General features: G+C 32.2%; 1 protein-coding gene across 1 annotated transcript; it reads right to left on the bottom strand.

Moving 5' to 3' along the window:
- Nucleotides 1-5,487: 5,487 nt before the first annotated feature.
- LOC118193438 (uncharacterized) lies at nt 5,488-24,720 on the bottom strand. The gene is made up of 2 exons (XM_035364532.2): nt 22,546-24,720; nt 5,488-12,464 (listed from the first exon to the last, which is right to left on the bottom strand). Exon 1 carries the CDS (start codon nt 24,200-24,202, stop codon nt 22,955-22,957), a length of 1,248 nt encoding a protein of 415 aa, XP_035220423.1. The 5' UTR covers nt 24,203-24,720; the 3' UTR covers nt 5,488-12,464; nt 22,546-22,954.
- Between the last annotated feature and the right edge of the window lie 1,977 nt (nt 24,721-26,697).

Here is a 26,697-nt window from a genome sequence, read left to right as displayed (position 1 = left end):
TATGTTTCAAATATGTTTAACTTCACAATGCTTACAGGTATGCAATATATCTCATTGTTTCATTTTCTGAGCAGATAAAGAGATTATCTAGTTTGGTAACTCTAGAACACACAACATATAATTGTCCATGTGAGAAACAATCAGTGTTTAGATGTAAACTGCAGAATTTTAAAGATTGGCCCTGAGCTTTGTTGATGCCGATTGCAAATGCCAATTGAATTGGGAATTGTAATCTCTTAAGTTGAAATAGCATATCCATTGTTCTCATTCCTATTTCTATCCTATTCACTTTTGAAAGGTCCCATCAAGATTATTTATTGCTTCTATAACGTTGCTCATTAATTTTTTACCAAATGCTATTACAAAGCTTTAGATGGTTGATATTTTGCAACACAATTGGCATACCGATTTTCAATCACAGTATGTGCTGTGGCATCCGAGGCAGTTCAAGTGAATTTGTTTTGCTGGATAATTAAATGCTTCATCTGCTTCCACAACAATGTTGATGGACTTGTATGTGACTGCTTGCTTTAAATGTTAGACTGAATACTGTTGTTAAGTTCGTAGATGTCTTTGTTCTTGGTTGCAAGAATAGCTGGTCCACTCAGCCAGTCATTATTCCTTTAATTGCTTTGAATATTGAGAAATACTTTTTCAACTAATTCTTCTTTTCACGTCACTAAATTGCAGAAGTTGTGAGGCAATGAAATTCATCCTGAGGTCAGATCAATTGGCACCTTTCCGTTACCAATTTCCAGCAACTGATGTGAGAATATCTCAGCTGATCAATCAATTTTGCAGATTGACACACATATTTGTAGTTAATTTCAATGTCTTTACATGTCGCCACAAAGTAAAGTATTTCAGGCAAGCATTATTTCCTCCGTTGGTGTTGATCAAGGAATTACAGGTAATGTTTGCCTGAAATCCCCTGCAAGCAATATTTATGCATTCCCAAATGGTCTGACATTTCCACACAAATCTTGCAATGATCAATCAAGAGCCCAAAGCGATTTTTAGTCCATTTATCTAAGTTTGCATTTCTGCAACACTTTTCCCATGCCGGATGCTTTGGAAATATTGCTCATGGGAGTTTCAATGAATTGCATGTTCAGTAGCAATTTCAATGTGTAATAAGCAGTTCTTCCACTTAGTAGCAATGTTGCAGGCTTTAATTCACAAAGCCTAATGACCTTTTCTTCTACGGTTTGCTCTCATTGGATGAAACATCTCCTCAGTGGTCACAGTTGGAATGGCGAGTATCGCCTTGTAGGCTTTGTAACAGATGCCAAACAAACCTTATGGGCTTTCAGCACATTGAAAAGAAACAGTATTTGTTACATTAGATAAATTTGTATTTTATGAATGAAAGCTAAGGGAATTGTGTAGAATACAATTTAAATAATCTACTGATCTTATTAACCCTCTGAGCAGCCAGGGTTTTCGCTAAGAAAGTATAAATTTCCCAAAACTACTATGAGAACAAATTATTTTTGATTTTAATGTAAAAACTCTCGTGGTATTTCATACCTGAATTTGCTTTCTTTTGATATATTGCCTTATTTTCTTTGACATATTTTAATATGCATGTATATAGACGTTCTTGCAGATATCACAAAAAATATTCTAAGCTGTATATACACGGCTTTGCTGCTTAGAGGGTTAACAGTTTATTTGTATTTGGTTAAAGAATGAATTGAAACTGTTTAAAGAAGAGTCTGTTGTATAAATTTCCATAGCGCATTAATTTGTACAAATAAATAATTTTTTTAAAAAAATTGAAATAAAAATCGAAATCTCCACTAGTGTATTTTACGTAGCTTTCAAGGGCAGTTATATATCTTGAAATGTGTGTAGAGATACACAGGGGCGTAGAGTTTTCATCGCCCATGGACAACTGAAGAATTTGCTCCTCTTTCTGTGTGCCAAAAATAGAAAACATTTCATTAAAAAATTTCGTATCATCAATTTGGCACCCCATGGATGGCTGCGCCCGGGGACAGATGTCCCCCCTTACCCCACCCAAGCTATGCGACTGGAGATACATTGATAAATATTTTCATTTTTGAAACAGATCTTAAAATAAACTAATAGCACACATATAATTTGTAGCAATTTCTATATTACATCTGATGGTATTTTTCATTTTGCCAGACTTTATTTGTGACAACACACGGTATACACATAAAAAAATGTTAATAATGCTGCAAATCTCGTCAAGTAGACTATTATAATGACAAGACACAGTATGCACATAAAGTACTAACAAATGTTACTTCTAAGATTTTTTTTACATTGGAGGCATAAACATTTTAATATCGTTTAAAATTTTTTCATGTGTGTCTTTTGTTTCCCCATCTCCACATAAATTCCACGAGATAACTTTCCAGATGATGTTGTGCCAATCCTCTGTGTTTCTTTTTTCGTGCTACTCCACAGTCTTTTTATTTTTTGTGTCTGCGTTCTAGTTTCTGTATTGACAAAGTTGTATTTATGGCTCACTTTGAAATGCTCAAAACTTTCATTTGCCAGTTTTTCAGAGAAGTATGATTTTTTACAAATCTGAATACATTATAATTCCATTTTCGATATTTTCCTCCAATTGCTTCTAATATAAGCTCGTGGATCGGTTTGACAACTTCACAAGGAAGCATTCATTTGTTTCACTGCAAACTCCAGCAAAAATCCACTGTTGTAGTTAGAATCCATCCCACATGCTTTTGAGCTTTGTGAACGTACTTTCACCCACTTCAACGATCACAGCAAGTCTTCCTAATTTCTGTTCTTGAAGAAGCAAAGAATCCACACAAACCTCACACATGTAGTTATTCCACTCCACAACTGTTCTATGCCCAACTGGTTTTCACACTATTTAACTGAAGTTAATTCTTTGCTACAACCTTAAATAAACTTCACACACTTCAAGAAACTCAATTTCCATGATTCTAGCCATGCGTCTTTCCGGATACTACTTTTACTGCAACATGTTAAAAGGTTGCAGCGTCAATGAAGTTCATCTCCATAATACAATTCCATTTCATGATCATTATCACAAGTAGCAATTTTAGACAAATGCCTTGCTTGAAAGAATCTGACAGATTCTTACTTCTGTTCTGAGCAAATCCTAAATTTTTCATTCATTTTGACATACTAGGAAAAAGATGTGACTGATAAGAAATGGCTGCAACTTGTTTTGAAACTAAGGTTACCAGCAGGAATATTCAATTTGGCCAGGGGCGTAGCTAGAGGGGGGGGCATCTGTCCCCGGGTGCAGAATCCAAGGGGCGCCAAACTGATGTTACAACATTTTAGAATTAAATGTTTTCCATCCTTGGCAAGCAGTAGGGGGGGGGGCGAAATCTTCAGTTGTCCCTGGGCGCTGAAAACCCTAGCTACGACTGCATTTGGCCTCGGTTGTATAATTTTTTGTCGCTTTATCAACTGCGCCAGTGAATTGGAAAAGTTCCCATCTGACATATATATTCAAGCAATACAGTATTTTGTGCCAGTAATACTTGTCACCAGTTTTTAAACCACTGTTGCTTTATATAAATCATGCAGTTTAAATGTACATTGTTTTAGAAATTGTATTAATTTCCCTTAGTGATTTATAAAACATTTTACATTAGAGAATGTGTAGTACAGCGGTAAGGCTAAAGCAATCCTAAAATTGCTGCTAATCTTAATAAATAATTTCTCTGTTAAAAATCGATGTGCATGATAATCTCAAATTTACATGATACGTTACATACAAATTATATGAAAATTGCACGATTTTTTATAAGAATAACAGCAACAAATTGCTATTGACATAAAATGCTGCTAGCTTAATTTTAGGATTGAATTTTATTGTAGCAGAATGTTTGGTTGCATGGATTTTTTTTCTTGAATGTACTATTAATATGAGTATTTTGTTGGAAAATCATCTATTACTCAAACTGGGAAAAACTTGTCTGTACTTAAAATCACAATAGCAATCAATTAATCACTCTAAGAAAACTTTCATTTTCATGTTTTAAAATTATAAAAGAACTTTTGTATCATCTATTATGGAGGAAAACTACATAAATAAATTTCATGAATTTAAAATTATCGCAAAATATTCCGATTATAAACGTATGTGTTCATATATTTGTATGTATATGGAAAATGAACATAAATTGACACACTGATAATTGATTAATTTAATTGATTTAAAGATTCAATAAAAACTTTTAAACAAAATAATTATACTTGTGGGAACAATTGCAATAAGTATAGTTTTTTGAATAAAAAATTTTGAGGAATGTAAATTTTTATTTGATTTTACTATATATGGAAGTAATAAAAATACTGAAATAAATGCAGTTAGTAAATGACTAATATTTATCACTAAGATTAGAATATAATAATCTGGAATAAAAATAAATATAAGCCATCAGCATATTCTTTTGAAAATATGTCATCTTGGAAATTTTCTTGCAAAACGAGAAAATATAATCAATACGAAACAAGGAATTATAATGGAAAATGGCATTGAGAATTCTAATTCTGTAAGTATTAATTTTTCCGAAGTTTCTCACAGTTATATATTGTGTTTCAGCTTTCTAGCATTCATGTGTATGAAGTAATATCTACATATGATTGCCTTGCACCTGACAAATGCATGTACATAAGAAGATGAATCCCCATTTTCTAGCAAAACACTGTTTTCACATTTTGTTATTGAAGACTGAGACAAAATTTTCTTGCCATTGTTATAAAAAAAAGGCTCTCCTCTTCAAAAAAGACAGATGCCAAAACTGTATTTTCTTCTTTACTTTAAGATGTAAGATTTTTTTTTAAATAGATGAAGATCGCAATTAGTCATCTGAAACAAATATATTTGTATCTTGTTCATCTTCTGCATCATTTTCAATAAAACCAATGTTCCACCATACCGAGATATGATATCTGTGTATAACATTTCAGTGAAATTAAGAAACACAGATCCTGAAACGTGTTATTACAGCTTTATTATTTGTGCAATTTAAATCTTTAAACACATTTTCTTTCTAATAAAATTTTACATAGACTGCCATATATCTTACAGGTAGGAAACACTGAAACTGTCTTCATTTTTTAGAGGCTAATTTAATGGTTATAAATGTTATTAAAAGAATGTTTACATTAACTCAATGCTAAGAATTATGCTTAATGAATTGATTCTCCTACCTTAAACAACTAATAGAGTACTTACATTTATTTTCACTTGTGATTCGTAAATACCAGTATCATCTGTCTCACTTGAGAATAGATTTCTTTTCAGTGCCCTTCAGCAGCAACTGAAAAAGCACTTCAGATATGTAAATTCTATCTTTATTGTAAAATTTATTTACAATTTTCTGCTTCTATAACTTTCCAATTTTGTTTTGTAAGGACAATCAGATTAACCACCTCTGCATTTTTAGATAGAAATGCAGAGGTGGAAACTTACAATAAGGTGTTAACTAGAAATCTTACAATAAGTTTTTTTTTTTTTTAATTTTTTGTTTATTTTACACGTAGTACGCATGTGAGTAATTTTACAAAAAGTCTCATGTTCAAAATTAATAAGCATAATATGGAAAATTTAAGGATGCATTGAACTTGACTACTGAAAGCATCCTATTCTAGGCAGATAGCACTTGCTGTCATAAAATATTGACTACTGAACTGTTAATTACCATCTTTTTAATACACTAAACAGTAAAGATTTTTCTCATTTTTCTGCAAAACTTTCTTCACCACTGATATATAGGAGGTTGAAGAATTGTGAAATTCCTTCCTTCTCCTGCTTATACAATATAATCTATATTGAATAATGTTTTTATAATGTATTTTATTTTAGAATTTCTTTCCATCTTATACTTAGCATGGTACTTTGCACTACAGTCAAATCCGAAATCCGGACTTGTTGAGACAACTCCGGATTTGGGATTTTTACGGATATTAATCATGAGTTTAAATCTAGTAAAATGTCATGTAAAAATTATAAAATTAAAAATATTAAATCGTGATTTATGAAATATTTATGATCTAAAGGGTATCAAAATTTACAATAAAAAAGCTTAATATTTATTTGTAAACATTTCTATTTATTAAACATTTCTTTCAATGTAAGTTGCTTCGTTTTTTGTGCTAATACTTTCTCTTTAATTCTGTAGACAGACAATCTCTTGTTTAGTTACATTGTTGAAGTCCTGTAACTGCTGCTTCAAGAATTCCAACTAACTTATCAATTGAAATTTTCTCGTTTTCAGTAACTTCTCTGTCACTTTCTTCACTATCAGTAGCAGTATTTTCGGGATCTAGAACCATACTACAGATTTCGCCATTCATTAATTGATTGTTGATTGAGAAGCATTGTCATAACAATGAAAAACATCTTTTATATCATCTTCATTTATTACCGCTTCTCCACATTTCTTTGCAAAATCCATTAATTGGAAAATTTCACCTTTATTTTGTGATATCCGAAAAAAACCTTTAAAATTAGCGGCTATCATCATCAAATTTAGCTATCCTTCACTATACATATTTGGCTATGCATCATGAGCTTGGTGACTGACGACAAATTGTTCCGTTAAATTTCATCTTGCTTCTATTGTGCACTGACACAATTAAGCCTGAATTGTATTAGTTTAGTCATTTATTATAATTATGTATATTTGTTGCACATGCTTAAGGCTTATCACAGTTCTGAATGAATAAATTTCCACATATACTTAAACTTTATTGAGGGCTGGCGCTAGATATCTTACCGTCTGATGCAGTCTCGGTGGATCCTAAATTCTGCGACTCAATGTGGCCAAACGAGCACTAGCAATGGGTCTGGGTTTATAAGAATAACAAATCAGTTAGTCTTAATTCAAAAGCCCTAAATGTAATCTTCGGATCTATGAGTATCATCAACAAAATTTATTTTTAGCATATGGCAAGAAATTTTTGATAAATTCTTTCTCATCAACATTTTTTAGCACATTTAACTTAAATCTGTAATCATCGCCAAGCGTAATGTCAACAGAAAAGGTTACCACACTCCTTTATTATTCAATTACTAACATAAAAAATTTTTTAGGCATCGCTACATTAGTCATTATCAATTTGTCAGCCAAATTACTGATCATACAAATTTATAGTAAAATGATTGTTTCTTCAATAGCAAGGTATTTTATTTAGTGTCAAAGTGAAATTAAGAATTGGAACTGTCCAGATATTTTATTATGCGCAGAGGGGAGAATCAAATGCGCATGCACAAAGCCTCTAAGAAAAATGTTGGTGGTTTTAAGGTCCGGATTTTAGATCATTCTGGGTAATGGATGTCTGGATTTCGGATTTTGTACTGTATAATATTTTACTACAGTGTATTTTTATGATATTTAATATTTGTACAACTTATTTACAAGAGATCATAGCAAAAATCTCTAAAATTTTAACATCAATGCTTTTGAAAGAGAGTTGTTTTTATTTGAATTTCACATTTATGTTGAAAATGAAATGTATATAAAAGCACTAGAAATGTTTTCTCATGTGAAGATAGCTTGCAAACTTCTTTTATTGCATAAAAGGAGTTTGTAAAAGAATTTCAAATGCTAGTTTTATATTGCCAACCAACAAAAGGTTTTATGAATTATGTTAAAATATGATTCAATTTACACACTGTAAATGAAAGCCCACTTGTTCTGGAAATTGGCATTTGAAAAAGAAAAAAATATTTGAACTATTTACATAAGGTTAATGAATTAAATCATAATTTTCTGAGTTAGAATTTATAGAAATAAAATAAGTTTAATTAATAAACTGATCACTAAAATTTATAGGTACTTGAATAACTATATTTTGATGTGTTTTAAAAACAATCAAGACCCATTCCTTTGTAACTTTGGCCTTATCCTTCACATCAAACAGAAAAACCACATATGACAAACATGTGTTACTATTTGCTTAAAAGGATATATTGTATGCTACCATTAAAAATGAAAGATGCACATAATATAATTCGAAGTTTATTGTATTGAAAGAGAAAGAAATGTTAGAATGAGTAAAAAGGCCTTTGATTTATGTAAGGAATTACTTCAATTCATCCAGTTGAAAGCTTGAAAATTTTAACAAAGGATTTATACTTTATCCTATAAAAATGTCTTGTCTAATGATATGTTTTACTTTTTACAGTAACAGAAAAACCAGTGATTGTGCATGAACTAGTAAATATTTTTAAATAAAAAACAAATCACAAAATATCAGAGATTATTATTTCTGTACTATAATAATCATCAATGCCAGGTGTTAAAAATTTCAACATAGTAGTGAGTTCAAAAAAACACTTATGTTTATCATTCAATGCAAAATGTTTGCACAGAGCTAACTTCTCCACACAGCAAGTGCTATTCATAAACTGCATGCCCAACATGTTCCAAAAACACAGTCAAGTCTTTTTATATTTCAACACTTACAGTGGATGGACAGAAATATGGAAACACCTTGTGAAATGCATGTTTGAAAAGAAAGATTGGTTTTAATGAAATATGTAGGTGGCGCTGGCGTTTTTGACTACTGACGCCACCTATACAACTTCGTAAATGTGCTAAACAGTTCAGTTGTTGTCGGAGTACTGTTATGTGAGGTTGTCATTGCATTATGTCAGAGTTAACAGACTTCGAACGTGGGCAAATTGTTGGAGCACGTATGGTAGGTGCTTCCGTAAGCAAGGTAGCCGAGGTGTTTAGTGTTTCAAGAGGTACTGTATCGAAGATTTATTCCGCATATTTGAAAAGCGGGAAAACATCATCTGCTAAATCACAGCGCGGACGAAAGTGTGTCCTGAGTGATCGTGACAGACGATCATTAAGGGCAATTGTGACGAAAAATAAGAAGACCACAGCTGCAAAAGTTACTGCTGAAATGAATGTTGTGTTACCGAACCCTGCGAGTACCAAAACAATTAGAAGGGAGCTTCATAAACAGGAAATTGCTGGCCGTGCTGCAATTGAGAAGCCACTCATCAGTGATGCTAATGCCCGTAACAGGAAAAGGTGGTGTTTAAGTCATAAAGCCTGGACTATAGAGCAGTGGAAGCGAGTAATATGGTCTGAGGAGTCTTCTTGCACATTGTTTCCCACTTCTGGCCGAGTTTACGTCTGGAGAACGCCATCTCAAGCCTATAATACAGACTGCTTGTTGCCAAGAGTGAAACATGGCGGGGTTTCTGTTATGGTTTGGGCAGCCATATCGTGGTTCTCTGCTAGCCCCATGATAACTGTGTCAGGGCACATGACTGCCAAGACTTATGTGAACATTTTGGCCGATCAAGTTCATCCCATGGTACAAACTTTGTTCCCCGATGGTGATGGTGTCTTCCAAGACGACAAAGCCCCTGTTCACACAGCTCACATTGTCCAGGACTGGTTTTCTGAGCACGAGGATGAGTTGTCCCATCTTCCCTGGCCACCACAGTCACCAGACCTGAATATTATCGAACCTTTGTGGTCTACATTGGAACGGAAAGTGCGTTCTCGTTATTCACCGCCAACATCATTATCTGAACTTGCTACCGTTTTGCAGGAAGAATGGTATAATATTCCGTTGGCAAACATACAGGAACTGTATTTATCCATTCCGAGAAGACTGCAAGCTGTTTTGGATGCCAACGGGTTTCCTACACCATATTAAGCAAAGAAACATGTTTTTTTAAAGGTGTTTCCATATTTTTGTCCAACCCCTGTACCTTTACTAATGTCATTTAATTCTTGTTGATTTGGCGGTGGATCTGTGATAAAGTATTAAATTTATCATTAAATATTTCAAAATAGTTCATTTAGTAATATTTTTTATCAGATCTTCTAATACTAATTCTAATCAATGAGCTATGCATTGTCAGATTACAGTCTTAAGAAATGTTTGTAGAAGTTTGATTATAACTTCAGATTTCTTCCTAACATTACACTAGCTACAATGGAACAAAATGCAGTTCAGTGAGTTACACTAGTTACATTTGAAGAAAATGCAGTTCAATGAGTTTTCAGAAAATTCATACGAACTTGGAACATACAGCAATGCATACATTCAATGGTAGTACCTTTTAATTTCTAGCAAAAGAACAAAGGGCTCATGAATTACAGAAAAATTTAACAAAGTGCTCACATGAGTGCCCTACAGCTTATCAACCCATCCATCCCTAATACAGGCTTGCACATATATTACAAATTTTAAAATCTAAATGATGAAATAGTAAAAAATTAAGCAAGACTCAATCTCTATATAGAAATAAATTCTAAACATTACGATACATTTGTAAGATGGCATGTAAAAGAAAATACCAGTTTTTAATATACGTAGATGCCAGTTTTCCTAAAGTGCACTAGTCATTAATCCGGACGTCCATAATCCGGACCTCAAAGCTACAAACTTTCTGCGCATGCCCATACGCATTTACGCATGCGCATAATACGTTCACGCGTGTGCGTTTAATGTATAACGGACGGTATAAGCTAGGCTAAATTTATCTAATTATCTATTTCAGTTAATTTTGCAGATTGCGCTGTTCCTTAATCTTCTAACTGGATCCCACTTATTCTTTTATGCAGACTGTTAGAGCAATTTTATAAAAAGTAAGCTTGAACTTTCGTTTATGTCAAAAAGAGTTTCTGATTCTGGAGCTGCCAAATGATCTACAAAGCAAAAGCATGTTTCGATGTCAGTCATACAAAAAGTGGAATTGCTACAAAAAATGGATAAAGGCATGAAGAAAGTGACAGAGAGGTTAGTGAAAACGAAAAAATTTCGATTGACAAGTTAGTCAGTATTCTCGGCAGAGCAATTACCGGACTTGAACAGCAGAACTTTATAACTGAACAAGAAATTATGTCTGTTTATAGAATTAAAGAGAAAGTATTAGCACATAAAACAAAGCAACTTAAACAACTTACATTGAAAGAAATGTTTCATAAAGTAAACAAATAAATACGAGCTTTAGCTTTTTTTATCTTTAGCTCGTATTAAGCTTTTTTTTTTTTTTTCGTAAATTTTGATACGCTGTAGATCAGAATTGCTCTTTATTTCATAAATTACAGTTTCATATTTTTAATTTTATAATTTCTGCATGCCATCTTACCAGATTTAAACTGATGATCTATAATCCGGAATCGCCGAAGTCCCTACGAATCCGGATTAAAGACTTTGTACTCTATTAAAATATGTATCTTAATCACACTAATGAGAAACCATATAAACGTGTCATATGGGATAAGTCATTTGCATGCAGAAATGATTTCAATAAATATGTTTATGTACACTGAGTACAAACTACATGAATATGAGATTTTATAAATCATTTGTATACACAAATGCATGAAAAAGGCCTAAGGCTTATCCATAACAGCAAGGAATGACATGAATGTGATGTTTATAACTCATTACAGTTAAATTATGTTAAAAAACATATTTTTATCCACACTGGTGAGAAATCATAAACATGTGGTAAATGTAGTACATTTAATCCAGATTTTAACATTGGTAAAGTGGGACACCATTGACCGGGGGGGGGGAATGATTAAACATTTAGTTTATACAGAGGAACACAAATTTTCATAGAACAAAAAAAAGTATTGTAATATATTTTAAAAATTTCAACACAAGTACAATTTACAAATACATTAAAAGAAATTATGTATAGTATTATTTTATTCTTTGGCATATTTCTCGTTTGAGTGAATTTTGTTTGGTAGATTGCTGTCGTTGTTTGAAAGGTCATAAAATTTTTCACAAGAATTTGTTAAATTATATTTCACACATAAAACGGCTTTCAAAGTCTCAACACTTAATTGTGATTTTTCTTATGTCCACACTTTATTTACCGTAGAAAAAAAGCGCTCAGTCATAGCATTAGTTCCTGGGGTATTCCACAGTTTTTAGTGCATTTCTGTATGGAACATGGTTTGTTTCAACATGATGAAATATTTCTAACCATTTGTTTTCTATTGTGAACGCTGATAACCAAGATTTAACCTTTTCTTTATCAATATATTTTTAATAATGATGTCTAATTAAAAAGATCATTTTCAGAAATAGTACTATATGGGAAATTTTGAGTAATATGATCGAATGATTTTTGCACATTCTAATTAAGTTCTTGTTTTAATATATTCCCTAGCTTGTTGTGCATTTTTCCAAAAAATCGGGACTGTCCCGCCAGAAGCAGGACATCTGGTCACCTTAATTTAATGTTACCAAATGTCACTTGCTTATTTACTCTAATGAGAAACTACATGAATATGTTATATGCAGTAAATCATTTGCATGCAAGGGTGACTTAGCTAAGAAGTACAGTCGAACAAATTTGCAACAGGATCTTTCAAAATTAATCTTCAAACGTTTCATGTTACATAAGTATTGCAATCATTCTGTTCTTGTGATTAGTGATTTTCATAACACTCCTTTATAATAATCACAATGGTGCTACTTGACAACTGCAAATAAAAGCAAAAAATATTTAGGATTGTAAAATATATTTGCATTTAAAACAGACACTCGAATAAAAGATTTCTAGTAACTTTTAAAATTTTACTTGAATTTTGAAAACTAAACACAATGTAAAGCAAAAACTAACCTTCCAGCATGCACGCTAAGCAATTTTACATGAGCACGCATGCGTCGTATTTTTTACGACATCTGTTATTCTACCGTTTTTGGCACGAAAAATGACAGAAATGAGTGAATATTGATAATAAATTTGTTAAAATATAAAATATTAACTTTATTATTGAAAAATACAAATGATATCACATTCAAATGATAGTAAATTATTTTTAAACGCTTATATTAATCAGGTGGAAAAGCAATGATGTATTTTATTATAGAAATTTAAAAATATATTATTTAATAACTATATTTTAAAACCTAAGCTAGTTTTAATATTCATATCTCCTGTCCTGTTGATTTATCATCAAATTGAAGACAACTTGCATGAAATAAAATTCTCTTGCAGCTCATTACAGCTCTTGTTATTTCAATTCCAATACCATTACTTGAGAACAAGTCTTTTGCATTTACAGTGTCCTTTTTTTTATTCCTATCATATATAGCAATCCAAAGTAGGCCATCATTTCCACTCAGGTAATATTGCAGTCTCTATCTCTTGAGTATTTTGCCTTTTAGTAAACTTATATATTTATTTGTTCATCCCAAAATTTCATCAGGCATATTTTTATCAACTATTTTAAAAATTGTTCCCATTTCATCCTTGGCATGGTGTTTTAGGTCAGGTAATGCTCACGATATTCATCTTAATCATCTTTGAGCAGTTTGCATACTTCTGTTTTTGCCACTTAGAAGATTTATCCTTACTAACGAAAAATATCATCATTCCTTTTTTCTATATCATTATTACTATCATCATCCAAAATTTACTGTTCAGATTCAGTGCTGATATTATTTATCTCTATATTTTTTTCACTCAGATTGCTATTATACTCACAACCAAAGGTTTCCTTGTCTTCTATGATAACGTAAGATATGGAAAGTACTTCGGATTTTCGATAAGTACATTGTTATTTTGTGGTTTACACAGTAAAATGGCTGAACGTGGTAAGATTAATTTGAAGTTCTGTATGATTTAGAACAAAAGGGAAAAATGATTAATTGACTGGTGTGTAAATGAAGGTTTACTTAGTAGCCATTATTAAGTGTTCTGTTTGTAGAAAGGAAATGCATACGGTTGAATGATATCGACACTATAGAGGATATTTTTTACTCTTATTTTTGTGGTGACACCAGTACACAGATTCTAGTTCAGATAATTTTAGGAAGTTTTTGGATCTTGTTAAGGAATTTTGTTTGATTGAAAATGTGTTAATTTGTAAATAAGGTAAGTAGACATTTCCTTTGTGTAGTACAAAGATGAATTTCCTTTTTTTGGTTATTTCATTTTTTGATTTAAAATGTAGTTTATTGAAATTATATATATATATATATATATATTTGTTGGCTGCTTCTTTAACTTTTTAAGCGAAAATAGGTCGATGTGTACATGAATAAAGTCAAGAGAGTGTGCAATGCCAAGTTTGTGCAATTCTGCAATTTTTTTTAAGTGAAAATAGGTTGATGTGTACCTGGATACCAAGTCTGTGCAAGTCTTTGTCTTGTTATTTTGTCTTTGTGTAGCGGCGATTTTTGGCACAAAAATAACACAAACCAAAGAAATAACAAGTCAAAGAATTGCACAAACTCAGCATCCATGTACCTCCAAAAATCGCCCATTTTCGCCAAGGGGTACCCATAAATATACTTTTACCAAAAACATTCATTGCAGGGAATAGATTTCCCAGATGATACTCATATGCCTAAAGATTACATGTAGTGCTGTTTGAATTGAACCTGATACAGTCAAAAGTCGTTAATCCAGACACCCATAATCCCGAATGATCTATAATCTGGACCTCAAAGCTACAAACTTTCTGCGCATGCGTCAACGCATTAATGCGCTGACGCATGCGCCTAATATGTTTACGCATGCACGTTTAATGTATAACGGACGGTATAAGCTAAGCTAAAATTATCTAATTATCTATTTCAGTTAATGTTGCAGATTGCGTTGTTCCTAAATCTTCGAATTGGTTCCGGCTTATTATTTTTGCAGACTGTTAGAGCAATTTTATAAAAGTAAGCTTGAACTTTCGATTATGTCAAATAGAATTTCCGATGCTGGAGCTGCCAAAGAATCTGCAAAGCGAAAGCATGTTTCGATGTCTGTTAAACAAAAAGTGGAACTGCTGCAAAAAATGGATGAAGGCATGAAGAAAGTGACAGAGAGGTGATTTGTTTCTCTAACCCTTCCGAAATCTGTTTATCAATTTCACGCTTCTCTGCGGAACAGGGGGGAACGTCGCGACGCGCAATGAACTGGAAGTTGATCTGTCAGCACTATCCTTATCTTCAAGGCAGATGTTTTTATTTTATTCGGCTTATAATTCCTTACTAAATGTAGTATTTCATCTCGATGTACTCCGTCTTTGATGTGATTTAAATCAGGAATACACATCAAATAGTTTTCTGGTTGCAGTTTTCTAAACTCGACTATGCATAATGTATGCTTTACACATGCGTGCGTTGAAAGAAATGTTTAATAAAGTAAACAAATCAATATTAAGTTTTTTTTTTTTTTTTTTGTAAATTTTGATATCCTTTAGATCATAATTGCTCTTTATTTCATAAATTATGGTTTCATATTTTTAATTTTATAATTTGTGCATGCCATCTTACCAGTTTTAAACTGATGATCTATAATCCGGAATCACCAAAGTCCCGACAAGTCCGGATTAAAGACTTTTGACTGTATTTAGATCAGCCTAGGACTGGCAGCAGAGATAATGTGGTAGCACCAGGTGGCAAAAACTGGGCACCAATTTTTGTTTTTATTATTATTCAGAGCAACAAAATTAGGGGATGTCTAAATCTTTAAAATTTCCAGAAGGCAGAGGTACACAAATTCTTTAGAATTTAGGTGGGGCTTGGCAGCAGACCCACAGAGATTGAATCACGCGACAAATTGTCTAGCACTGGTCCTGGATAAGCCTAATTAAGCCTATGTAGGAATTTACTTATTTGGAATTCAGCTGAGTATGTGCAGTAAACAGGCATAAGTATAATAAATAACTAACATAATTCATGCTTAACTTCATACGCATATGAAAGAAGACAAACAACATATTAGTTGCCAATCTCTTGATACATCACAAATAGCATATAACAGATGCTAGTTAAACTTTATGGTGATAGCCAAAAATTTATAGGTGTTTGTATATTGCAAACAAAAGTAAAATTTTCCAATTAATTAGGTTTTTAAAAAAAATATGAAGACGTGAAGATGATATAACAGAAGTCTTTCTATTGTGATGGCAAGGCCTCACTCGTTGATCAACAAACGGATGAAAAAATCTGTAGCATCCTAAATAAAAAAACACCACTACTGATAGTGAAGAACGTGAGAGAGGTTATTGAAAAGGAAAATATTTGACTAATTTAGTGGAAATTCTTGAAGCAGAGATTACAGGAACTGTAGAATAGAATTTTGTAACTGAAAAAGAAATTATGTTTACCTACAGATTAAAGACAAAGTATTAGCACAAAAAAGGAGCATAGTAAACAACTTGCATTGAAAGAAATATTTAATAATGCAAACAAATAGAAACTGAGCTTTTTTTCTTTTTAATTCTTTTTTGTTGTCATTGTTGCTGATGTAAATTTTGATTCCCTTAAGATCATAAATCACTATTTTATATTTTTAATTTTATAATCTTTACATGTCATTTTATTAGATTTAAACTGATGACCTAATATCCTGGAAAATTCCACATCCAAAATTGCCCAAATCCCAATGAATCCAGGTCTCAGATTTTGTACCGTATTTATGTAGCAAACTACAATGTTGCCAAAAATATTTATGCAACATACTGCACAAAGCCCACCCGCAGATCACATTCCACTTCACCCAAAATTTTTGCCACTGTGATGGCAAATTGTAATCCTGCTATGGGAATTTTAGTGCTTTAGCATAGGAGTGGATTACACATTGTAATTTTTGTCACTTGGATAAATTCTTAGGTGTAACTTTCAGCAGACACAGAGCATAACATAGCTAGCTTTTGTATCACATGCTATGTATTTTATTACTTTAAGATTTCACTGCCAGGCTTGTGTGCTTCTCTGATTTTCCTCTTTTCCTTTATTTTCTTTCTTTTTGTTATTATTACTGTTTTTTTTTTTTTTTTTTTTTTTCTTTTTTATCTCAAAAAGATCACTATGCACACAGGAAGACTAATAATGCCAAAAATCAAAGAGAGTGCATGTCCTGTATGGAAAAAGAATGCGTAGAATTAGGCAAATAGGATAGATACATCATTGAAATAAATGTAAAGAACCAAACAAGCTTACTATTCAAAGCTCCAAAGTTTGGTAATGCTCTTCAACCGCCACCAAGTTCATGACTTTGGAGGGAGTGTGGATAATCAGAACATACCCCACAATGGCGTAGTATAAATATACAAGATTAGGCAATGCCTAAAAGCCTATTACTTTTTTATTTTTGTATACTCGAAATTATTCTATTTGTAAGGTTGATAATAAACATGTTGAAGAAACAGATACACATCAGCAGATATAGGTAACTATGTATATAAAAATATTACTGATGATTTGAGATTTTATGCTGTACAAAATCATTTTCCTGGACAATGATATGATGGCACTTATGTTATGAATGGCATCTATAATGACCTTCAGAAAAACATAAAAACTATTCAATAAAATGCAATATATGTACATTGCTTGTTTCATAACTTAACTCTTTGAAGGGTGGCGGTTACCTACAGTAACCATCTTTTCTATTCAACATCTTAGGCACTCGTGCAAGTAGTTTTCAAGACTGACCGTTTCTGAAGTTCCCTTGTAGCACATTCCAATCAAGAAACATAAGCCAGTAGTTGATGCGCAATTCGTCTTTTGCGAATCGAAGACAATATCACGACGATGTGCAGTCTGCAGCACCAAGAAAAAAGCCTGTAAGAATAGTATGGGAATGCAGCATATGCAAAGTTGCACTCTGTTTGAAAAAAAAAAAAAAAAAACTTTTTCCACGAGTACCACAGAGACTGATTTGTAGAGATGTGTTCTGTAGATGGTGGTCACTGACACTAACCACTAGAAGTGTTTATGGTTAATCTTTGGATTATGGTAACTTGGCGATTTCTTGGCGACCAACTCTGCTACAGCAACCCTCTATTTTTTTTTTCGCCGCCATTTTGTCTTCACGAAGTAAAGACATGTTTCTTTTCTTTTTATTTAGTCAACACTTCTTCCAACAATCTGCTAGCCAAAGTACACTTATGCTAGAAATTTTATGAAACAAAACTGCTTAATCATGACAAATATTAACTGCAAAATTGGGGAAAAGTGCAGAATCACAAACTCCTTGCCGCATTTTTCAGAATCGCACATACACAGTAACCATGTATATGTCGACTTATTTTTACTTAAAAAAACATCCCAGAATTGCACAAAAATGGCATTGCGCACACTCTTAACTTTATCCATCTACACTGCTATTTTCTCATAAATTAAAAAAATTTGCACGAAAACGCAGGAAAATTTTGTGAATCTTTAAATTCGGTAAAAAGGACATATATGAAATTACCTGATCGCGAAAAAGTATATACCCTTTCCAAGGATAAACATTTGCACGTATAATATAAATAAAATATCCAAAAACTTTTACATCTAAATTATCTATTATAAACGTCACCAACGAATTTATAACGCAAACATTAAAAATGGGAACTACTCTGATATGCGCCCTCAAGTTGCCAAATTTCTCGCCAAATATTTTTGGCAAGAAACTTCACGCTGCCATATTACTATCTCAATTTTTTGTCTACATTTTGAACTTTTAGCATAAAATGTCTCCAAAAACACAGTTTTCGCACATGCAAAAACTACGTTTTGAACACACAATTTAGCTAAAAATCCGAAACAAAAACAAAAAATTTAGATAGCAAAAACGTAAAGTTTCTAACCAAAAATATTTGACAAGAATCCATGTACACAGCGACATGTTTTAACTTAAAAAAACATCTACGAATTACACAATGTAGGCAACAAACGAATCTACAAACTACGCAGACCTCGCTTTAATAAATTAACATAACAACAATAAATTTCAAAGAATACCATGTACACAGCATCCTGTTTAAACTTAAAAAAAATTCTACGAATTGCACAATTTAGGCAAGGAAGGAATCTACGATCTATGCACTCCTCGCTTTAATAAAATAACATAACAACAATAAATTTCAAATAATACCATGTACACAGCGTTCTGTTTCAACTTTAAAAAACATCTACGAATTGTACAGTCTAGACACTAAACAACAAAATAAACTAAAATAAATTTCAAACAATTTAAAAAAACAACAATAACGACAGAAATTCATACTAAAGAACCAATGAACATAACATTCTACAAAATAAGAACAAGGATAAAATAAAATGCACTTACCATGAATTAATGCGTTTTCGAATAGCAGAAATATAAATTTCATACCGCCTTTAACATGCCGCCACGTAATCACTATCGTATTTACATGACAGCCAGACACACTATCCAGAAAATTTATACTATGGTTCACAAATAAATAAAATCACAAATCCCTACTTCTATCATGCACTGCCATTAAAAATAATCTCCCAGACCCTCTTTCCACAGTTCCAAATACCCACTACCTCTCAACAGGATAGCCACAATCATATTTCCTTTTGCCGAACTTCAATTCAACAACTACCATTTTATCTTTCTCTCCCATCTTCTCAGACACAGAGGCGAACCAACCAGCTCCAGCGAAAGATTTTTCAACGTCAACAGGGTTGCCATAGAACACGCAAACGCGCCAAAAACCAGCGCAGAACACATATCACCACATTTGGTGAAATTAGGGCGTATATTAGAGTTGTACCTAAAAATGGTTACAAATACTTAGTGTCAAATATTTAAATTATTTCCATGCACATTTACTTCCACTGAAACGTATACCAAATTGCTACAAACATATAATTCACAAAATAACTATCATTTAATTAAAATATAGTTAAACCATGTACACGTCGACTTATTTTTACTTAAAAAAAAAATCCCAGAATTGCACAAAAATGGCATTGCGCACACTCTTCACTATATCCATGTACACTGCTTTTTTCTCATAAATTAGAAAAATTTCACGAAAATGCATGAAAATTTTGTGAATCTTTAAATTCGGTAAAAAGCACATATATGAAATTACCTGATCGCGAAAAAGTATATACCCTTTCCAAGGATGAACATTTCCACGTATAAAATAAGTAAAATATCCAAAAACTTTTACCTCTAAATTATCTATTATATTATAAACGTCACCAACGAATTCATACCGCAAACATTATAAATGGTTACAAATACTTAGTGTCAAATATTTAAATTATTTCCATGCATGTTTACTTCCACTGAAACGTATACCAAATTGCTACAAACATATAATTCACAAAATAACTATCATTTAATTTAAATATAATTAAACCATGTACACGTCGACTTATTTTTACTTAAAAAAAAATCCCAGAATTGCACAAAAATGGCATTGCGCACACTCTTCACTATATCCATGTACACTGCTTTTTTCTCATAAATTAGAAAAATTTCACGAAAATGCATGAAAATTTTGTGAATCTTTAAATTCGGTAAAAAGGACATATATGAAATTACCTGATCGCAAAAAAGTATATACCCTTTCCAAGGATAAACATTTGCACATATAAAATAAATAAAATATCTGAAAACTTTTACCTCTAAATTATCTATTATAAACGTCACCAACGAATTTATAACACAAACATTAAAAATGTTTGCAAATACTTAGTGTCAAATATTTAAATTATTTCCATGCACGTTTACTTCCACTGAAACATATACCAAATTGCTACAAACATATAATTCACAAAATAACTATCATTTAATTAAATTAAAAAACACTACTTAAAATATAAATAAGCACATACATTAAATTAATAAAAATTAGCTTACAATCCTAATTACTTTAAACTAAATCATTGCTAATAACAATTTTCCAATAATACCATATTAATTTATTTACTCCTTACATTCAGAACAATACATAAAAATAATATCCTCAAATAATTAAAAATACTAACTTACTTAATCTTCTTCAGAATCTTGATTACGTGGCGGATAAACTTTTCTTATTGATTCAATAAAATTATTGAATGATTTTTTCTGCAAATTTTTCCGCCATACTTCCTCCGCTAAATAAAAAGCAGAATTCTCTTTATCATAATGCTTCGGAATGGCGCTTTTTATAGTACTCCACATGCCCTCTATTGTATTCGTATGTGTGCCTGTTTCAGGATCTTTAAAATGATACTTATGGTTCACAGCAAGATGTTGAAAACCTTCATCCTCCAAACAGGCATATGACTTCAAGCAATCAGATATTATTATTGTACCAGATAGAATATACTGCTTAATAAAACTTAATAAGCAATCTTTACTTCTATCTCGCACAACCTTAAAAAAACACTTAATACTACCTCTTTCAATCCCACTAGATACCCATTTCGAATTCACTTTAGATACGGCCATGGGATCCAAAAATTAACCAACACTGTTTCACACAACACAGAATGAAGCGAAATACAAAATGCTATAAAGTACTGCAGATATTTTTCCAGATTTCCCCACTTTTCTGATTAAAGAACTGTAATTCGTCCATTAATGTCACATGACATATCTCATGATCTCTCATTTCCCTCACACAAAATAATGTGTAATCGGAACTGAGTACTTCTCACATTATTCCCAAAGTCCTAGGTAGTAACCTTTATCGCCTACCAAAATGTCGCCAAACTACCTGTTACCATATTCCGAAGATTAGCCGTGTTTATTTTTATCACGCGTTTTGGACAAAATATGTGTAATTGTAACAAATAATTTCATTGTAATACAGTAAATAAAACAAGAATTTTGCTGAAAGAGTTAATTGCCTTTTCCTGCCTTTAAAAGAGTTAACGGTGGCGACTAGGTCTAGCGTGGCTGCTCTTATATGAAGTCGTCGGTTTCAGCTCAGTATTCAGGGTTACCATAAGTTTTCAATTATCCCACCCAAACGTCGTCAAAAACAATTCCAAAAGTCACCAAAATGGGCTAATACTAAAGCTGTGCCAATCCAGATTATTTCCTCAGAAAATCTTATTGTGTACTAAAACACGGTATTTACAGTAAATAGTATAGAAAATTTTCTCAATACTTTTGAAAAATGATAAGAAATATTTAAAATAAACTTTTTCTCTATTCTTGTTCAGTAAAGAAAAGTATTTACCATTAATGATGTAAACAAATTAGTGCTTTCAGTTAATTTTTGGATCTACACTACAATATTTTAATTTATGCATATAAATTACGCAGCATGTTGAAGTGGTCTATGTAGCAAATCTTATAGATTTAATTCACGAGAACACTATGAAAAAGTCATACGAGTTATAGTAATTTTAAAAGTTACTGACTAAACATTAAAATATCTATGCTTGCTATACTAAATATTACAAAAATACACCTGAAGTTATTTAATTTATTATTAATTATTTATTTTATTAAATGTGGGAATTTCAACTTTGATGAGAAAACAAAAAATTTCAATCTGTAGTGTTGAATATCTCATAAAACAGTACATTTTCCATCTTTGTAATATTTGCAAAATGCTGTGGAATGTGAAGTCCAGTGTAAAAGATTTAAATTAGGAGAGAGGTAAAGGAAATGAAAGCCCATAAAGTTTTTTTAATAAGAAAAACAGTCTACACCCTTTCAATCAGCCTACGCATATACTGCTTTAAACACTTTTTTCGTAAGATGATTTCTTGATAAGCAATTGTTGTTCAAGTCATATTTCTTTAAATGACTTGTGGAAACAAGCAAAAGGTCTATTATTTATTTTAATCAAATGAAAATTTACATACCTCATACAGGATCAGTAGAAGGCTGTATGCCACTGGTCACAATCTCTGCTAATCCTTTATCTCTGCTAATCTTAATTTTGCCACTGATTGCCTCTCTAACCTCTAAGAATCTTGCTGCTCCTCAATTCTATCATCCAGTGTGACTAAACCAGCCTTGGTATCGCACAATAAGGTTTCTGTGCAGCATGGGAAAGTTTTTACTGCATTGGTAAATTAATCTTGTTACAGCTTAAATGACAAGAAGTTTCTCTTCAAGAAGTATAGATAAACATTTGTTTCTTAACATTCTTTGTCTGTCCATCTGATTGGTTATATAACTCGTAAGATTTTATCTCCTAAATGGATATGCATATTTTAAGCACCCCTTAGTATAAGGTTTCTCTGCTGTGTTAACATATATCTGCTTATTTTAATTATATTTTTGACTAAATGCCTTCGTACATGATTCACAGTAAGGTTCCTCTACTGTGTGAATAAACATATACCTGTTTAAATGACTCTTTTGATTAAATTTCTTCTTACATATTTCACACGTACGAGATTTCTCTCCTGTGTGAACAAGCATATGCCTGTTTAAATGACCCTTCTGATTAAATGATTTCTTACATATTTCACACATATAAGGCTTCTCCCCAGTGTGAACAAGCATATGGTTGTTTAAATGACACTTTTGATTAAATGACTTCTTACATACTTCACACACATGAGGTTTTTCTCCTGTGTGGATAAGTATATGCAGGTTTAAACTACTCTTATCACTAAATGACTTTGTACATACATCACACATATGAGGCTTCTCTCCTGCATGAATAAGCATATGCTTGTTTAAACTACTCTTTTGCGTAAATGACTTTTGACATATTTCACAAATATGACGTTTGTGTCCTGCGTGAATAAGAATATGTTTGTCTAAACTATTCTTATGACTAAATGATGTCTTACACACATGACACACATGAGGTTTCTCTCCTGTGTGAATAAGCATATGGTTGTTTAAATGATACTTTTTACTAAATGACTTCTTACATACTTCACACACATGAGGTTTTTCTCCCGTGTGAATAAGCATATGCTTGTTTAAATTATCCTTTTGTCTAAATAATTTGCTACAAACTTCACACACATGAGGTTTCTCTCCTGTGTGAATAAGCATATGCTTGTTTAAATTATCCTTTTGTCTAAATGACTTGTCACAAACTTCACACACATGAGGTTTCTCTCCTGTGTGAATAAGCATATGCTTGTTTAAATTATCCTTTTGACTAAATGACTTGTTGCAAACTTCACACACATGAGGTTTCTGTCCTGTGTGAATAAGCATATGCTTGTTTAAATGGCTCTTTTGATTAAATGATTTCTTACATACTTCACACATGTGAGGTTTCTCTCCTGTGTGAATAAGCATATGATTGTTTAAATGGCCCTTTTGATTAAACGATCTCTTACATACTTCACACACATGAGGTTTTCCTCCTGTGTGGATGAGCATATGCAGGTTTAAACTACCCTTTTCAGTAAAGGACTCCTTAAACATTTCACACATCTGAGGGTCCTCTCCTGTGTGGATAAGCATATGTGTATCTAAATTAACTTTTTGTCTGAATGTTTGATAACCTTCCTCATAAACATGAGGTTTCTCTATTCTGTGAGTATCCATAATCTCTTCTAAAGTATTTCTTCTTCCAAATGATAGGTTACATACCCATAGACATTTAGTTACTTCCCGACATAGATAGTAAGCTTTGATATTATACAACTTGGCACAATCACCAGGATGTTTTTTATGCTATGCCAGAGATGCAAAATGGGATGTTTAATTGAATTTTATTTAAAGAAGCTCTTGAATACACCACACTGGCTGTCCGTGTCTTCTGCAAATACGATGGTGATAATCTTGACAAAAATATTAATACATATTCTACATTAGATTTAAGTTACTAACTAAGCATGCCTTGACTTTCAGGAACACTTCAGTAAAAACCGATTTGTTACATTTTACACAAATTCGATTTTTCGCTCCATAATAATTATATATACTTATTACGAAAGCCATACATAGTATACAATTCGTCACGATTATGAAGCCTGCAAAGGGTTTACACGATCGATAGAAAGTTCTAAAGAATCTGAATTGATAGAGGTCTGAATTGAAAGCCTAAACTTGAGACAAGTTGACAGATGTCTTGTTTTGCACCCGCTAAGTCTTTCTGCCCCGATGGGCGAAAGATTTTTCCTTGGTGATAGCCAAGGAAGGCCGATGCTATTCGCACCAGCTGTGCGATTAAGCGGCTTGAGCTATTCGCAACAACATAAACCACGCATGCGCATTGTGTTGTCGGATCCGTCATTTGAACCCAATCATTTGGCGACTTTCAAAAGATTAGAAAAGAAAATGGGTTCCTTTTCTGATATATATATAAAAAGAAGAAACACATTTCCTTTTATTAAAGTATATATAAAAAAGTGCAGATTTTTATGTTCAAAATGTTTATCGTTTTTCTGAACGGTTGAAATAGTTTAAATGACTGATTTAAGGGGGATAAAATCTTGTTTACATTTTTTATACTTCTTAGAATACATTTAGCTTCAAAGATATGTTTTGCACAATCAAGACTTTAACACTAGAAGAGCCAGAGCAGTCATTTTGACTGCTTTCGTCATTTGACCTAAACCCTTTATCTCAAGAAGTCACAAATTTTGGTATTTTCCTAAAATATGTCGAAAATTATTGGTACCAAATATAAATCGAATGAAATTAAAATTAACGGAGATATTATTAGTTATACCTAAAAGCGCCACGAACAGTCATAATGACAGCTTGTAATACTGGGTAGATTTATATGGTATTCTCGCTCAGAAAATATTTTTCTTGGAAAAACAATGGAGGTTATGCAAGAGGAGCATATGGTTGCAATGATATGGATTATGACTTTTTGTGGAATAATACATGGGGTCCTCCTTTTTTTTTCCGAGAAACAATGTCTCGCAATCGTTTTCGAGACATTATGAAATGTCTAAGATTTGACTTGAAGTCAACTAGGACTCAGCGTTTAGAAAGTGATAAGTTTGCACTTTTTTCCCGATATTTGGAATAAATTTATACAGAACTGTGCGATTTCCTATAAACCAGGAGAAAATCTAATTGTGGATGAGCAGTTATTTCCATCCAAAGCCAGGTGTAAGTTTATACAGTACATGCCGAATAAACCTGATAAATTCGGTATCAAATTTTGGATGTTAGTCGATGTATACTCGAAGTATATGTGCAATGTTTTTCCATATCTTGGAAAAAATACATCGAGAAGTGAAACTGAAAGTCTTCCTGAAAATATAGTAATGCGTCTTCTAAGCCATTATCTGAATTCAGGGCGAAATTTGACAACGGACAATTATTTTTCCTCACTATCATTAGTTAGAAGACTTAAAATGAAAAACACAAGTTTTGTCGGCACAGTAAGAAGACATCGACAAGAAATTCCGCATGAAGTAAGGAAATCAAAAACCCGGCTATTTGAAACAGTTTTGATAAAGAATGCTGAAATTACGCTCACTGCCTATCAGGGAAAAGAGAATAAAAATGTCCTACTACTAAGTACGTTACATCCAAAGTGTAAATATAGACTCACAAAATAAGAAAAAGCTTCCAGAAACAGTAGAGTTCTACAACAAAACCAAATGTGGAGTTGATATCGTTGACAAGATGACACGTAAATATTCTGTTCGAGCTGCTTCACGTAGATGGCCTGTGCATGTTTTCTATAATATGCTGGATTTAGCAGGGACGAATGCCTACATTATCTACCATAAATTGAGTGATAAAAATATTACAAAGCATGACTTCCTATTTCAATTAGCAGACGAATTAAGAGAGCTTTATTTAAACAGAAGAAAAACCGCAAAATTGCCCCAAGAAATTTCCAAATCTAGCAATAGACTCTCGAAGAAAAGACATCAATGCCAGATTAGACTTTGTAAGAACAACAAAACAAGTGATGTGTGTAAAAAATGTTCATATTATGTGTGTGAAAAATGCACTTCCAATATTGAAAAAGTCGTGTTTTGTAAAAATTGCGAAAAGCTGTAAAATGTGTTTTATTAAGGGTAGGCTGAAATTTATAATAAAATATCCTCTATTCTTTATTAAAATAATCT

Source organism: Stegodyphus dumicola, chromosome 3, assembly GCF_044657685.1.
Source record: "Stegodyphus dumicola isolate Sdum_Otavi_A_Nest chromosome 3, ASM4465768v1".
Lineage (NCBI taxonomy): Eukaryota > Metazoa > Arthropoda > Arachnida > Araneae > Eresidae > Stegodyphus > Stegodyphus dumicola.
The sequence above is the reverse complement of the archived record's forward strand: the minus strand, read 5'-3'. Positions and strand labels throughout refer to the sequence as shown.

Coding starts and splice junctions, on each gene's coding strand:
- LOC118193438 (XM_035364532.2), bottom strand. CDS start 24,202: ATGGATACTCACAGAATAGAGAAACCTCATGTTTATGAGGAAGGTTAT.